This window comes from Varroa jacobsoni, unplaced genomic scaffold (genome assembly GCF_002532875.2).
Source record: "Varroa jacobsoni isolate VJ856 unplaced genomic scaffold, vjacob_1.0 scaffold_1329, whole genome shotgun sequence".
NCBI lineage: Eukaryota > Metazoa > Arthropoda > Arachnida > Mesostigmata > Varroidae > Varroa > Varroa jacobsoni.
This window is the reverse complement of record NW_019214231.1, coordinates 219844-237639: the sequence shown is the minus strand read 5'-3', so window position 1 is coordinate 237639 and position 17796 is coordinate 219844. Positions and strand designations below refer to the sequence as shown.

At 39.8% G+C, this 17796-nt stretch overlaps 1 protein-coding gene and 1 long non-coding RNA gene across 3 annotated transcripts; both read right to left on the bottom strand.

Annotated features, from left to right (window-relative positions):
- Nucleotides 1-110: 110 nt before the first annotated feature.
- On the bottom strand, nucleotides 111-6849 carry LOC111268902 (synaptobrevin). Its single transcript, XM_022848121.2, has 2 exons — nucleotides 6371-6849; nucleotides 111-1719 (listed from the first exon to the last, which is right to left on the bottom strand). Exons 1-2 carry the CDS (start codon nucleotides 6467-6469, stop codon nucleotides 1519-1521), a joined length of 300 nt encoding a protein of 99 aa, XP_022703856.1. The 5' UTR covers nucleotides 6470-6849; the 3' UTR covers nucleotides 111-1518.
- On the bottom strand, nucleotides 6737-14128 carry LOC111268904 (uncharacterized). 2 transcript variants are annotated; one of them, XR_015314398.1, is made up of 8 exons: nucleotides 14000-14128; nucleotides 13408-13555; nucleotides 12705-12780; nucleotides 9950-10119; nucleotides 9390-9504; nucleotides 8854-9034; nucleotides 8499-8559; nucleotides 6737-7774 (listed from the first exon to the last, which is right to left on the bottom strand). It is a non-coding gene; the product is annotated as an uncharacterized LOC111268904 (long non-coding RNA). The 2 variants fall into 2 exon arrangements; XR_002685450.2 differs by lacking the exon at nucleotides 6737-7774 and having other exon boundaries at nucleotides 7832-8599.
- Between the last annotated feature and the right edge of the window lie 3668 nt (nucleotides 14129-17796).

Below are 17796 nucleotides of genomic sequence, written 5' to 3'. Positions count from 1 at the left end.
AGCTGAAACTTATCTGTTCTGATTTGTTTCACAATAGAAAATTTCTGCACTATCCGTCGTGTAACTGGTGTTATTGCTTTTCTTTGCATAAACAAAGGGAACAACAAGGCTAGCGGAAAGCTGTTTATACATCTATTGAAGTCACTTTATCCGTACGTTAGCCGTAACATCAAATTCCGTGCAAAAAAACATTTTATGATATATCTGAAATCTTTTCCATTGCTCAACCCTTGGTAAGTAGTATGTTTCAAAGATAATATTGGCATATTTTCTGTGTACTATTTCTGTGTACGCAATTCTCAGGTTCTAGTTTCCGCACGTGCAGAATCCTAGGCGCTCTCCATCGCTAACGTAGTGGAATAGCATCTGTTTTTATTTGTTAATAATTGATCATTTATTTTCGTTGAACAGCTCTGTGTTAAACCATATGTAAATAATAGTAGATATTTTCAAAGGGTACTTTACTCAAATCTTTCTTATCTGTTAGTTGTAACAGTAGCGTATGTACAAATGACGCACACTTTGTTGTACATGTTCTTATCATGTAGCGGTGCTTCGTCTGATGGAATGCAGGTACAGCGGCGCCAGATGCTGAACTTCAAATAGTAGTGATAGTAATAGCTCATTATTCCCAATGGAATTATGTACATATGGTGTCATACTGAGTACTGTTGTCTTTGATAGCGAGGCTTCATAACATGTGCATTCAAAATATGTACTTCTCCACAAAAGGGTTACATTTATGCACATATCATACTAAGCGTCTTCGGATAGCGTGAATATGAAGTAAGCAAAACATAATAAGCCAATGCATGCAATATCTCATCAATTTCCGTTGTTATTTCGTGTCACATTCTGGATGACCGGAGAACTCGACCTCAATAAATATTGCTGTATCCTTACGGCTATCGACTTAAAAACTTACATGTAAACCTATTAATGTTTATCACAAACCCGACAGATTTTAACTAATCTAACTGCTTAATGTTTGCTAATTATTAGTGTAGGAGCATTTGGTCAGCTGCTACTGTGACTTTCAATACACGCCGGCCTATAGATTTTCTTCTAGCGATAGCTGTCCTTTTGGTTGACTTATTAGGTTGTGTTTCTGGATCATTTAAGTTACACGGCCGTTACTGCTGGAACGAATTACATTTCCTTGAAAATAGAGTTTTGTAAAATTCTATTATGTAAAAACATAGTTAATAACTATTTTCAGGTCCGGAAAAATGATGCGTCCTCTCGAGTCTGCGTTCAGCATGTGAATTTGCCATCTGACCTGGGCACAGTTAGCGATGCTTAACAAAATCTATAAATAGCAGGTTCCTTGTTTATTCCACAGTATTTAGACTATACGTTCGTTTTAGCAATATTGAATTATGTCAATTAGCCAATATCCGGTGGAAAAAATTTACTAACAGTAGTACATTGTACGCTATTGATTGCTAAGATACCACCACAGCAAGCTAACTTCTATAACGCTTGTGTATTTCGTTTTAACAACTTCCCTGCTCCAGTTCAACTACTACGAAACGTAGATAAGATAATTATAAGAATGATGACGGCTATTACAACACCAAGGATGATCTGCATTTTCAAATTCCGCCACCACTGCTTCCGCTTGAGAGAAGTTGCCTGCTTTTCGAAAACCATAGCTCCTTCTTGAAGTTGTGTGGCCCGTTCGTCCAAATCGGAGAATTTCGCATCGCGCTCCATTACCTGCGACGACCATAAACAATACATGTTAAAATTATGATTTATCATTAATCTTCTCATAACTATTTAGATATACATGGTCGGATTACTCAAGAATAATGACAGGCCAGCTTGGTGTGTGACTTAGATCGCCTTTACCAAATGAAGATTGGCGTGAATCACACGCATCTTTGGATATATATATACACATATATCCAAAGATGTGTGTGATTTATGTATATATATATTGAAGCTATATTTGACACTTAATTTGTTGGTATATTTTCACCTATTTTGAATCTCGGCACCATCTCCAAATCAATTTTTATTTACATTGAAACGCTTATTCAAATAGGTACCTAGCTGACAACACTGATAACAAATCGTAAGGGATAGAGCTTCTTCAGTTTACAATATCTGCCTACAGTGCAATCGTGTTTCAAGAGTCAGTACGTACTATATTTTAATATACGTAGTTTATTAGTCATTAGTCAACGAATTTCGAGTATGCTGTCATACAGTTTACTTTTTGATTGAAGTCATTTAGATAATGGAATTTTTGGCTGACCTTCAAAGCAGCCATATGCCAATAGCGACAAGAACCAATGGACGTATTGATACAGACAGTCCAGGAAGTATTCCAGGAAGTCAAATCACAGAGTTACCTGTGGCAACGGTTTCTAACATAAAATCTCAATACTGCACGAACCCATCTGCCAATGCAAGGTACGCCTACACATTTCTCGTATATATATATATATATATATTGCTAAACAACGGTGCAAAATCATAGACATGCGATATTATTGCCGCGTGTAATTCCTTTGGGGATAGATAACTTACAAGTTGTATACAAGTTAAGGTTTCGGAGATGATGAAATGATAACGTGCGTATATACGAACCGTGATCGGCCACGCATCTAGATGATCTGATGAAAACAAGCGAACGCTGCAAAAGACAGCTTACGGTACAATGTAATTAATCATACCGGTATGAATGGTTGACTACAAAGATTGAACAAGACCAAGCTGTGAGTGCTATTTTGAGGAATCGACACTGTTTCGTTTGGTGTTTTTGGGTTCTTTCTTCGCACAACTTATCGAACACAAGTAACTGCACACAAATGAAATTATTAGACTTTTGCTATAATAGAAGGGAGATGCGAAAGAGTAGAGACGTATTTTTATTATAGGTACTAATTGAAAATGTCTACTACTCAGATGATGTAGCTGAACCAGCTCTACGGTCCCATGTTCCTTAAAAATCACGTCTTAGACACTAGCAAGAAAGACTGATAGGCACTTTTTCAGACAATGAGATGTATTTTATTTTTGCCGTAGCTTTCCCAGCCTTTCTACCTTACCTTAATATGGTTTTCGTAAAAAATTGATTACGGCATTCCAGTAAGTTTGCGGAGCGAGTGTAAGGTAAACAGGTGGAAACTGGAAGTATAGTAACATAGCATTATTTCTGGAACTCGTTTATAAAACTACCGCTTAGTAGTACTGGCTGTTATTAAATTCCGACCGTCATTCGATATTGTGTGAGTGTTGCATGGTAATATTTTATTTGAGCTCTGCTAGGAGATTCCAATCAATGCCGCGCTAGGAGATGGCTCATTGTTTTAGGAAGTAAAATAGAATCGTCTATTCCACGCCAAACCTCGTACATGCAAAATACTCTGACCTTTTAACAATAGACCAATTGCCGCATCGGACCCTTCAGCCACTTCTATAATAACATTTCGGATGAGTCAGGCATGACAAGGCCACCGTTTTTAAATCTTTCACTTTTAATAACCAAATATTGCAAAAAAAAACAATTTTAATTTCAGTTCGCTCCATAAATTGCCAATTAAAACCAGTACTGAAGCTCGTTTCTGATTTTACTTACTGACGCTTGTGTGCGCCTATTTTAGCACGTCCGTAGCTGTTGCCAATAAAATAACTAGAATAATAAGGCTATGGATGCATGCTTCATGACCTAATGTGCCAGTAAAATGGCTCCGCAAGAACGCGTCAGCCATTACTTTATATCCTGAAGGTAGTCACCGATCAGCAAACCAATCTATCAACATTGCCTATCGAGAAAGCGGAAGACCAGTGGCATTGACGAGAGACAAATAATTTCACTACAATAAAATCTTGATTTATCGTAGCGATCCGAATTGCACCCGTCGGTATAAATATGCTCGTATTCCCATCTCGATTTTATTCGAGGTCGTGAGTGGGCAGAGGCATAGAACTCTGGCCAGCAATGATGACCACTGACGTTAAAATCAGCACTAATATTTAACAGTGCGGACGTTTATCGTATTCGACTTTTCCCATATGATAGCAGTCGTGGGTTCGCAGTCGCACAACCAGATTGGCCGTGCTCATCAAACGGAGAGCCAATGCAACCGTGACGAGGACAGCAAGTCATTATACAGTACGATGATGCTGCTTGAAATCAACGATACTCGCGCCTACAAGGGTCGGAAGAAACCGTCTTGTCTGCGGCATCGGATTTTCGAGCCTAAAAAAATTTAGGAAGCCTGACAAGGCTTTTTTTGAAGTTGTAATATAAAGAGGGATATTACAGACCTCGAACATTTACTTAGCATGAATAATCTAGCCTTGATTACGGTCGGTCGCCACTGGCTGATATCCAGTTGTCGCACTATTAGCCTTATAAATAATGGAATAACAGTGCGAAACATCAATGGCGTTGAAATGAACCGCAGTAGCCCGAATCAATGCACTCGAGGAATGAGTCATCATCGTCACAGATCACTTGACGGTGTCTCCGTAGTCGCTGAGCAGTTGATGATACGGAAGTACCCGCACTAAGTTGGGGGTTTAGTTCTCAGCGTTCACAGTTTAAATCTTCTATGGAAGAATATTAATACATTTCTAATTGATCGTGATTTTTTTTAGCAGTAGAAACGAATAATGCTACGGCTGCTGGCGTAGCGGTCTATGTCCATAGATGGCAACGAGTAAAATGACTTTTACTAACTTTCTAACAACATGCACAACCTACTGCTTTAAACTAGCTCGATTAGGTACCGTTTTGATAATTAATAAGATAATCGTTTTGCTAAGGTTCATAGAACTGGATTTTTTTGAGCTGTAAATAAACAAAGTGCCCATTGGGTTGTTTATTTGCATACATCTACAAGATTCATTATGGTCCACATACAGTAGCACGATAAAATGTGCAATGCCGTCAAATTTATAGGGTAGACACCATTCGTTTACTCTCGGCGGCTATCGGTGTTTCAGTTTTCCTATTTCACGTACCCGTGTGACAATGCTCGACCAAGCAGCCAGCTTTCTCAACGCACAATCAAGATATATTCTTCCGTATAAGTTACATGGGCATATTCCCGTACTGTTTTTCTCAACGTGGTCGTTCGTACTCGTTACTCATCGTGGTACACTGGAAGCCGTTCGCAAATGATACCATCGTTCTTACACGAACGAAAACCGTAAAAACTTTTTCAGCTTCTTTAATATTGAATTTAATTTCAATGCGTTAATAGCAAGCTATGCAGGTTTCTCACACGACAAATTATGCTCAGGACTGCCATCGAACGCAGTAGGATATGCTTAGCCTCTTAGAAACGATTCTGTCGCTTCCTACTCGCCCCTTTACTGAGGAAAATTACATAAAGGTTTACAAAAACTACTTTTTATTTTGATCTTTGATAGATTTGTTTTGCTATGGGTTTTTTTATCGGTAGCTAGGCTTTTAGGCCTAATATGTAGTCATTATCTTACGTACACCTCGTGTTTGTTCACCCACATCCGTATACAGTACTAAACGACTTTAATAAATCGTCCGTGTAAGGTAACAGTGGGGCACGATATACGTGAATCAGACACCTCGGAAGATGCTTCGCTTCCTATTTGTGTTTTTCACACAGAATGTACTAGTGTTAAATCTGCATTTAAACGTAATAGTCAAAAAAGAGCAATATTTTGCTTGACCCATATATCGCTTGCAATATATTGTTACTATAAGGGACACGAATTCGGCCCGCAGGGACGCAAACGGAATCCAAAGTGTAATACCCTACGCGTGTTCAATAATGGACTTTCTCTTTTTAAGCTAGCACAGATGAGGATCTGCCATCGTTATTTTGGCAAAAGTGAAAACTGCATGTTTGATATTTACATAAGTACATCGAAATATCTACGCTTGCAACAAATTCTCGTACAACAACTGAAACTATGTAAACGTGTTGGCATTGACGAGAATGATTATGCTTATTATCATCATCATTTACCAACAGCGTTCGTGAGGCAAATGTTTATCAACCATGTTTACTTAGTATTATGAACTCTGCCAAGCCGTATGTACTATACTAATTATTATGCTACGAATGCACTTTTATCTACAACATACACAACTCACACACGGTACCGGCTTAACTTACGAGCCTTTAGTAACTTGGGGCCAGCTCGACACGTTCAGTGTCGCTGCGCATTGAATGTATTCCCAATTTTTCCTCATTAATCACCGCACACATGCGACAAAGAACCTATTCTCATAATATGCCGCTCCTCACATGATATCTACCAAGGGAAATAGTAGCCTAACCGTAATGTAGTGCCAATATGCTTAAATTGTCTAGCCTACGTTTTTCACGTACAAGCGAAGTTTAACGATTGAACAATTTCATTGTACCTTTTCGAGGTTATTTCGCATTATTCCGACGACATCGTTAACCTGTTCCTGTGTTTTCCGCAATTCATCAACTCCATCGCCTGTTCCTCCTGTGGCCATTTTTTATTGAATGATGCAACGTGAGGCTTCACAGATTTCTCCCTTCGCTCACTTCAGCACTGCATAATACTTGTCGCGAATTAAATTCTTAACTTCCGTACGTGAGCAATCTGCGAAGCCTTAGAGGCGCCGCTCAGACTGGTTAAGCAGCTAGCCAAATAAAGAACGACCGACTGAGGAGACATCCAACTAACCACCTCATGAAGGCGACCCTGCTGGTATGTTTCACGACGTTTCGTGTTAACAGACAGCCCAAGTCCGGAACGCTCACAAATGACACGAATCAAGCGATTTTACTTGTCGTCTTACGTTGTGTTACAAAAGCTTTGGCGCCTCGTAGACTTACACTAGCACGCAGCAGGACACAACAGCATTCACTGCTCCACCATCTGTGCTATACCACTGACCAGCTCGATACTTTCAATGTCGCTGCGCATTGACTACTACCGCCACCGCTGCTGCTGCTGCTGCTACTGCTGCTGCTGCTGGTGCTGGTGCTGCTGCTGCTGCTGCTGCTGCTGCTGCCGCTATTCTGTGGCAAGGGAACTCGTGAAATGGAACGATGTTTGAGAAGCAGTCCCCAGCTTCATGTCACCGCTCGATATGCTCTTGAAGCTGGCGACTCTTTCTTTTTCTACTCTTATTAACTACTGTTGTTACTGCCACAGTGTGCGCGTGCTGTTGAGGCTAACATTTTCAACATCTTAGCTGCTGTTGTCGGTGCTGTCATGCTGCTAGTTACTGCAGTGCCAGCAGCAGCAGCAGTAGCAGCAGCAGCAGCAGCAGCAGCAGCGATTTTTGCCCTTTTCGACGGCACAGATCGCGGAGTCGCTAGCAGCCGATCTATGGTGCGTCTGCTGCTGCTTTGCTGCCGTTTATCGGTTAACAGCAGCGAAATAGAGTGGTGGGCCGCGTCAGTAGAGCTGTCGATGCCTGCCGACTTTGCCAGCTTAACCGACTACATGACGGTATTGTGATGCTGTGTGATGACGTCGCATCGTTCCATTGACGGATTCAGAAACAGAAGAAAGCACAGTGATGACTGTTGTCTATGAATTGGCTGCCTCCTACACCTACTATCTCTACGACTATATAATATGCGTAACAATAAACGCGAGAACAAAAATCGATCTTCTTCTTCGATCGTTGTAGCGCCGTATAGTTACGTATCCATGTCTGCGTTGCTGACCGGTATCACTCGTCGTGCTGACACAAGCGCGAGAAAGGGGCTATCTGGCATCAAAGGCGTACGACGGCTTCCGACCAATTAACGTTAGGTGTCGATAAATGTCTACTTTATTTCGGCTGAAACGCAATGCGTTCGTTAGATGTCGTTAAAATTTTTTTTTGAGAGAGGTACAATTTTCAGCGTACGAAGTATAATTGTTACCCAAGTCGAAGTTATCGAGTTAATGGTAGTGAATTGTCATACACGTTCCGACGCCACAGATCAATCAAATTATCAGTTATTGCCGGTTAAGCGTTAGGCATAACTTAGAGTAAATGTTGCCAAACAGCAGGGTTGCCGTATATATATATATACATCTTCAACTCGTTAAATTTTACCAAACAATAGTAAATCTTGGGTTGAAAAAAACGGCATTTTTAGCATCTTTGTAAACGCTTCTTTAACTGTTCTCCCAAGTAAAATGGTGTTAAATGAGCACTACGAAAGCAGTGGCGTATACGGCGATGACCTAGGAGAAGATAATGCCACCCGCAAGTGATTTGCTAGATTCAAAAATGTCAAATTTGGACCTAAAGGATGTACTCGTTTTTCGAGATCGACTAGGACCACTTTAGGAGCACGATAATTATCGAATGAGCTTATACCTTTCAACTATTGGATCCTCGACATAAGTAAAACAAATCATGTATTGCTGCTACGAAAATGTTCAGCATCGGCAAAAGGCGAAGTGAAACAATAATATTAAGATTTCTGTTATTTAGACAAACACAAAAAGTTCCAAAGAACATAATCTCAAGACAAAATTTTCTGATTTGCACACAATGATTCATTCTCACTTACCTGTCAGACAAATAAAGCTGTTTTAAACGACGAGTCGGTACGGCGTTTGGCCAATATAAGGCTAGGAAAAAAGACGAGCACCCCATTTATTACCCGATCACCTAATCGAAAATTGAACACGTTTGACTTTCAAAGCCAAAGTGTTGTGTTCGATTCCGCTGTGTGAAATGCTTGTTTTCTATATAATTAGTCTTATTAATAGGTGACACGTAAAAGGATATGAATTTAATTGTTTTTGTGCTGGTGGCAACTGGTAGTTGACGAAGTAACAGGTTTATTGCTGTAATATCTAATTTTCCAGCTTATGCAAGTCCTATTCAAGATTCGTCCACATCACACTGCTCGAAATTTTTACCGTTTTATTGTTTTTCAATGCAGACCGACACAAACAACTACTCGTGAGATTGCGCGCTGAGCAACTGATGCTGAGAAAACAGGAATGACGCTGAAGTAGAACGCCTCGCTGGGATATGACAAAGACAAGCTGACGATCGTTGAGCGGTTGTATAACTGAGTGCTTCAGACGATTTGCGGATCTTAAATTCATTAAAATAAAAAACAAATTAAAGATGATCCAAAACATTATTTTCTACCCTACAATATACTTCGTTAGCATTCATTGGGCTTCTTGGATACAATCCAGAACCTTTACTGTTAGTTAAAAACAAATGTAATTAACACCTAACAGTGGTTCCTTTAGCGTAGGTTAATTTTATTCGGCATTGTGGTTGATACTCAAAATTCTGTCCCGAACGATTCCATGGCAAAAAAACAAAATCACCAACTTGAAGAATATGTATTCATTAATTAATGCCCAATACTTTACTAGTAGAAAAAATGGTTTGGCTTTATAGCATCCTGAAGATGAAATGCATGCTAAAAGCTACTTACATATCTGTGTCGCTTACAGCGGGGTTTCCACAACTGTGAGGAATGAAGTCGTTTGTTGTTGAAGGTGTCATTTTGGACCATGAGTATGCGGACCACGTCACCTGGCAGAGAACAACTTTATGGGCCACAGAAATGCCCCGAGAAACATTTGATGATTGTTAGCCGTTTTAGATCTATGGAACTTGATTAAAAAAGAAAAATCTAGGTTTGTTGAAGTGCGCAGAAAATGGGCCGTCGCATTGTTATTGAACATCTCGCTTGGCACGAAACCACAAATAATGACAGATTCTTGCGCCGATTCGTTATGGATGACGAGAAGCGATAACTTTACGTCAACATGAAGCCGAGGAATTAACGCGTGGCTCTAAGAAATCGTCTGAACGCAGAGGTAAATCAGATCTCCACCTACCAAAGGTCATGCCAGTCCGATTTATTGTGGTGGAATTGGATGGGTCTCACATGCTAGAAAATGCTTGAGAAGAACCAGACGACCAACAACAATGCGCTGTTTAAATAAAGCTATGCAACAGAAAACGGTCTGGAATGCAAGGCGAACTCACCACAACTATGCCAGGACCCATCCTGGTCGTTCAAGCCGCTGCCGCGAGTTTTGTAGGAGGTTCCATGGCACCTACCATATTCTCCAGACGGCGCGTCGACGGATTATCAACTTTCCGATCACTGGCGAAGACTCGCTAAGTGAGTTCGTCAACGCTAAACTTGAAAATTTCTGGCAAGATGGAATAAGTTAGTCGAGAGGTGAAGAAAGGTCGCAGAGTGTGACGGCGGACACATACGACCGTTATCAGATTAAAAAAAAAACAAGCAATATTTTCAGAACAACCTATTAATTATAGCTATAGTTTGCCCAAAACTCCCTAATTAACTACACTCTCCAGAAGTAGAATATTTAGCCTGCATTTTAACGACTGCTACTTCATCTCGTCAGCGGTACATTAATAGCAATAAGCCAATTAATGTAAAGCAAATTCTTTATTGTTTCCAATATCTAGCCCGGTATTCGGTATGATGTAAACAGAGACATCGTTTGTACCGTATGATATAGGCAAGGACATAGCAATTGTCTATCGACTCGAATTTCTACTTCGTTGGCATCTCAAAGATACCACCATAGATATCCCATGGACGAAGCAGTCTCAACTCGGTAGAAGCTTTACTGTCATTTGCACGGTCCTACGCCATTTCTTTTCTAGGAATTAAAAGTTATCAGCGTCAACACTCGTGCAATGGCCAGTCATGCCTGTGGCACGGTGTACAGTCAGTGATCTGTTCGCATTCATTTTGGAATAAATCGACGAATAAAGGCATATTATAGGCTTAGATATAGATGTGAGCAGTAAGTAAACCGCAAATACCGCAGAACTAATAATTTCCTTTTGTTGCGTGGGGCAGGGGGGATGTTGAGTCGTTGAAAATTTTCACACCGAGCACGATTCGACAACGATCCGATCAGAAATGACGATCAGCGATGCAGGCCAGAGCTCTCGAGAGTTCATTAATGTTCGGCAGTTGAAATTACCTCTTGCGCAGGCCAGTGCAGCGCCGGTAGGACTCCCGTCCTCTGTGGACGACTGTTATAGTGATGATTAGTTCACCTAGTTTGATTCCGAACAAGAAACCTCCTAGAACTGCTGGATTAGAGTTGCATCTTTAGACCGTTCTCATTGTTTGGCTAGTTAAGCTTTCATGTTCTATATGCCGCTTCATAGGCCTAAACAAGGCAGCCACTGAATAAAACCAGCGAAACAACGTCGGCTAGCCTCCTGGAATACTATAGCGAAGATGTGATACTGAGAAAGGATACCTAGGAAATAATCAAAACACCCTCGTATTATTAAAAAGGTCTTCACATTTTTACAGGGTTTATACCCACGTCATTACTGTAGAAAAACATGGTACCATATGGAATGTCTAATGCTTATATAGTACATAGATTTTCATTGATATGGCCGGGTTACGATCGAGCACAGCATATAAGGGCCTTCAACTAAGATGTTCTCATTTGAACGCAGAAAATCATTCGGAACTTAGTGACAAGCGGCAACACAATGACTTCAGTGGCTTTTGTTGGCGTGTAATAATGGAATAAAGAAGCAGAAGCTGATCCGTAATCATGGTCGTGACAACGGCATCTTTTAAATAGACTCATTATCCTATACTGATATCAGCGCAGTGATATTTTACCCTAGTAGATTCGATATATACCCTAGTAGATAAATTCTATATTTTAAGAGAGAATTTTAAAAGGAGTCGAATACAGTTTATGATTTGCGCGTCACTTCAGATTGTCTAGTCAGTACGCTTTGGGAGCACACTTTTACACGTTTAACAATAGTTAATGTGATGAACCTCTAACGAACTATAATTATTTTTTTGTTATAATTTGCCAGAATACAATTATGTTGAACGTAAATTCTGAGATCTGGTGGTTTAATTTTAAAAATAATGGGTATACGAAGTCCCGGGCCTCCAGACCCAAAAGTCCTAAAGCCAATTCCGTATTCAGGTTTCAAGATCGTATATGAGGTACCATATAAAAAATATGTTGGCCGCAACTAAGACTATGCTGCGATGAATCAATCTGTGCTGCATGACACTGCATGTCACAGAACGTGAGCTACTCCGTAGGATGGTCACACAAAATCCTCTCCAGAGCGTCTGTAATTCAAATCTGAATAGCACTCCGAAAATCTTCAGTGAAAGTCGAGTGACGATTACATCGAGTAGTTGGCGAAGTCTCTGCGGCGAGGTATCTAATTCGAAATTAGTTGTGGGATCCTTATCCATGATGTACACATGTGCTGAAACTGGTCAGAGGAACGTAGGGCTTACTGTTGGCTAGGTCCCACAAGCAATTTATTCAAGTGACTCTCCTGGGTCGATACGGGAGCTGAAAGGGGGGGGATTGACATACGAATTCAACCGATTGGAGTCAGGAACGCTAGCGATTAATCTCTAAACTGGATGACCGCCTGAGTATAAGACTTGTTAATCCTCGAGTTGCAAAGGAACTCGAGGGATTCTAACTCTCACTTTAATTCCTTTCGTGTCGTAGCAAAGCTAGATTCAAAACGAACATTACTAACTGTCGATTGTCTAGCAGTGTTAAGTGGTTGACATTCGAAGAAGGATATTTCTTCAGCTAACTGAAAGCCAAGAAGAAACGTATCTGCAAAAATAACAGTACTTCGTTGCTGAATTTTTCTAGCATAAGTTGGACTTCTTTTCTTTTTTGGCAAGCCACAAGCGTAACGAAGGTCTTAGCTTATATATGAGTAACTATTATCTTCGCACATGTTCATTACTCAAATATTCCAACCGTAGTAAAAGGCGCAATTCATCGTTTCGCCGGAGCGATCGTCTGCAGCATCTGCAAAAAAGACACGCGTCTATTTTACCGTACGTCATATTTAATGCTATGTCGGGTTCAGATGCTCGTAGCTGGTTGCTTTTGCCATCGTCATAACGACATGGCAAAACAAGTATGCTAAAACTTCGTTACAGGAATAAGGGAAACACTCGAATATTGCTACGAAGCCAAGCTAGACTTCAGCAGTGTCGAAGTGGTGAAGGGATTCATGTGCAATATTCTGCTTAATGGATTGTGACAGATATTCGCGCACTCTTTAGAATCTTCATAACTAAACGTTAACTAACATTAGCATAGCGATAAAGAAGTGCGTTGCTTGAAATAGAATCAAAACATTTTTACAGACGATTTGTATATTGTTGAACGCTTAGGGCAGGAGTCAGGATAGCGTCGATACTCAGTCAAAGTTACCTAGTGACGAATTAAACGTTCTGCATGGTGATCTTCATTGGGATCAAACCTAATATTTTAATGGCATTGAATACCAAAATAATAATCCTTGTAGGTATTCACAAGCTATAACGCGTAGGGGAGTTTTAATAGATATCGCAGTGTTAACATGTCTGCTTTTTTTTTTCTAATAGTATTGTCTACGCAATAGTCAGCATTAAGGTAAGCGTAACGTACCCTTTAGTTGCCCGAAATTCTTCTCAGGATAACAAGGAGTTCCAGTTGATTGCGTGATGTGATTGCGCGCGGTCGTGAAGTCAGCCGTAGAGCAAACTATTACGCGCTTTTTTGATCATCTAAAGAGTCCCTGGGTGGTTCAAGCAAGCTTATAACATTGATTAGAAGATTGTTATAAGCAAACGAAGATTGAGTTTCGAAAACATCGTATCTATAAAACACCTTTCTTTGGTATTGTGCCAATTACTCAAGCTTCGCGCCAGAGCTAGTTAGCCTAGTTACGAAAGAACAAAAATAGTAATACGCTGCTAAGTTTTCTGACTTACTTAGCAGATATATCTAATTAGAAGTAGTTATAGCTCTTTCTATGATCTTCGTCTGTTTCGGTCACATTCAGAATGGCTAATGTCACTTCTGCTGATAAGCTCAAGGGCCTAGGAATTAAGCTCGCTTCCTACTGACTCATGTTTATCATCTATAGATTTGAATTATGCCTATACTAGGTCGGTTTTGGGTCAATTTAGAATCCCAATAACCACTTTCACTTAACTGGGATATTAATTCCATATGGGCCGTTATAGAAATTCCTTACCACAATTCAACACACATTATTGATGGTAACGGAGCGTTCTCATACTTCTCGAGCCTGCGAAAGCACTTACTCCTATAATATTTGCTACTGACTTTTAAGACACTGATCAACAAGATGGATTCGAGTCAGTACCTCTAATAGTATCTCTTTGCCTCTTATCAATGGGCAAAGGTTTTTGCAATCGACGCAACGAAACGCCACTGTTAGACAAAAAATATTCGACCTTCTAGCGTTAGGTAGGCAAGAACAAGGGTGGCGTTACGATCTACGCTCGTTCTGACAACCGGCGTTTTACCTCAAAGCCGGCGGGGACGGCGACAGACGAATCGCGTCAAGCGCCGATGGGCTCAGTTGGAGTCAATAACAACAACAACAGCAGCAGCAGCAGCAGCTACCGTTTTAAATTAGAGCTTGAGGTATTTGCTACGTCTCACAAACCTATCCAAATTTGCTGCCGCGAATTCGAAAAGATGCGAGGGAATGACTAGTGTGATGACACAGGCAATTTTGTTCCATAAAAATCTAAAAATTAATTTATATCTACGCGCAGACTTTGTACTTTGCTCTGCCTGATTAAGGGCTAGTGCAATGCTAGTGCAGCTCAAATATGTCCCAGGACGCATCAAAAGCACGCCCGAACTTTACATATATATAAAAACATATATAGAAAACATATATATAAAGTGGTTTAAAATATTTTTTACATTACTTGACCTTTCTATTTTATAGCGAACTTCTTCGATGAGATGACGCTTTTTTTCTAATGATGAAATTTTTAAATTGGCACGGATGATAAGCAATAGAAAATCAATGGTAAATACCTAAACGCGTATCGATCGTCAGTAGATAAAGATAAAAACCAGGCCTACTCGAGATTTTTTGCGTGAATGATATTTGTTTCTTTCGAAAAAAGCCCTTTAAAAGCTCCATCTCTCAGTTGCGAATCCGCTGCAGTTTAGAGGTGCAACGAATGGAGTTTTACACAAAATGGAGGTTTTTAAAGATAAAAAATGCACTTGCTTTTTGCCAAGACTTAGATTTAGAGTAAAATAGGGATACAGATTAGGTCAAAGTTTTTACGCTACGTTGCCTAGTATCGGTTCTAGTCTAGACACACAATAAAACGTGTGTCATAGCGAAGACGTTTATTGTGCAAATCCTAATTATGCGAGATCGATAAACTTTCATGGTCCTCAGAGTACCGTTGAAGATGGCCTAGCGGTGAAATGACCAGCTGCCGAACCGGTTTATACGTCGTGTGTTGCTAAAGACCAACCTTGGAGGTTCGATTGCTCATAGCGAGACAATGTAAATAACTTCAAATAAGCTTGATAGATGACAAGGAATACCTTTATTACATGTCCTACGTAAAGCATATTATTTAAATAGATTCTAAATATAGCCGAGCGCTAACAAATGAGGCATTGACTACGAGTGATCTGGTGATGTTTTCGAGGAACGTGTTGTAGAGAATCGAAGTTCCATTGTTCATTGGCAAACTGATTTTCTCGTTAACCTTCATTAACTAAGCGTTCTGTATATTTTGTGATCATAATAAGAGCCAAGTCAAGACTGTCTAAGGGTCAGAGATTGAGCTTTCTTAGGAAACGCTACTGTGCTACGAGTGCCCTTGTGAAGTCCGTGATGTCCATTGGAAAAGCTGTTTAGCATTTGGCTGTTCGTTAACATTTCATGGGGAGTGTCACCTCAGAGAATAAGCAAAGCATTTATAAGACTTTTAATAGCAGTTCATTGAACTCGTTTAAAGCTAGGATTAATTAGGGATAGTTTAATAAGGCGTGCCCATGTGGAGCTCAATCCTTTCAGGATCATTGATGGATATTAAATAAAAATATTTATGGATATATATGGGGTGGGGCATCTAAACCGGGTCGAGCTTTGCCAGGCTTTTTGTCTTCTGCAATTTTGAGAATTAGCAGAAAGTCAGTTGTTTCTAGAATCAAATATTAAACTCACTGTAACAGAGAGCAGTGCTTTGCAATCTAAGCGAAGACTAGCTGTTATCTTTAGATCCAGATTGGAAGCTATGATGACGGTAAATAGTGGTTTTATTGGACAAACATAACCGCCAAGAATGATACCTTTTGGCACATGTAAAACACTTCGTTAAGATGTTTTTGGTTATGTACGGGCTTACAAACAGCTCATGAAAAACATTTCGCTTTAAATATCCTGCCCTGTACATCTACGCGATACGTCCACTGCAATTAAAATCATAAGACACACAATATTGAGCATCTGGACATGACTACAATTTTTGGCTTCATTTGCATTTAGAGACAAACGACTTCATCAGTTCCCTGCTGTTGGGTTTCACGAGGTACCTCGCCACTACCATATAGGTTTATAGCTTAGAATAACATCCTTGAAAACAGAAAATTGAGTAAGTTTATTTCACTGAATAAGAATATCGTGGGCAGTACAACAAATTCGAGCTGCCTAGGTATCTTACCAGAGATTTTTGGACTGTATGACGCATGTATTACATATAATATGTTTTCCATTTCACTTAGCTGATTATAAAATGTGTGGATGAGCATATCTATTGAACAAAGACATAGTATTATTGAAAAAAATATCTCGAACGCAGACATGAATCTTCGCAAAATTGGAAAATTACAGGGTAAGGTCTCTTCCGTCTAGAACCCTTTTTATTGGCTTACTGTGACAACTTTTCTAGAATCCTATTTCTAAGCTAAATGAAGTTGGGAAAATGATGAAAATGATGCATGGAATGACTAATGAAAAGTGAACACAGGATTAACAGTTTTACATATTTAGATGTTCGGTGTTTCGATGTACAAATGTATACGCAACTTTTGAATTGTTCCTTTGTTACAAATGTTTCTGTTGCTATAAAAAAAAAATTAAATAAACAAAAGAACGTTCCTGCAATTACAGGACCTAGTTCGCGTGCTAGCGAGTGATCGAACGTGCACTATCGGTAGGCCTAGAAGAAGTACGCAGCCATAATATGTACATGTATATAGTAAATCGGCTGTACAAATCAAGTTCCTTCAACAACGACTAGACACTATGTCGACCATTTGCATTTATAGAAAAAAAGGGGCAGAATTCACTTTTGATCATGATTATGATTTTAAATTTGGATAAAAATAAAATAGGATTTGGGTAAGATGAAAGTTGACAATTTTTATCGTACAATTGTCCATAGCTGAGATTGTCCGCTAATAAAAACTACTATGTTATCACATGAATCCAACTTCTAGTTGAAAGCTTGTATCACACTCGCCTAGGAGGCTGGGTTTTCCGTATCGATTGGTGTTTTCTGAAAGATCTGTTTACGGCCACATTTGATTAAAATGCGTGTCATTGCTTTCATACAAGCCGTACTCTTGAATTTTTTTTAATTGAAGTTTTTACGTTAACGTTTTCCTGTCTTTGCTTGACGCTGGTTGTGGTCCATGCACGCTTAGATGCAACATAGAAAGCCGGCCACACAGCTCTGTATTAGATTGCTTCTACTGGGCTTTTCATGTGTCGGCTACTGCTTTACTATTTAGGAATGACATAGATTCGCCTAAAGAAAGCTTTGCCGTAAGAATTATGACATATTCATTAGTTTTATCTTAGCTCTCTTCTACGAACACAGGCCGCTTTTACCGCTGTGAGGAGTGGTGATCAAGCTTCGCGTGAACCACAATTCCTCTGTGTTTTCAGTAAAACTCTACGGAAGGTCGTGCCAGACAAAAGGTACATAAGTAGCCAACTTGTGCCACGTCGACCAACTGCTTCGCAGCGCAAATATTTGCCCC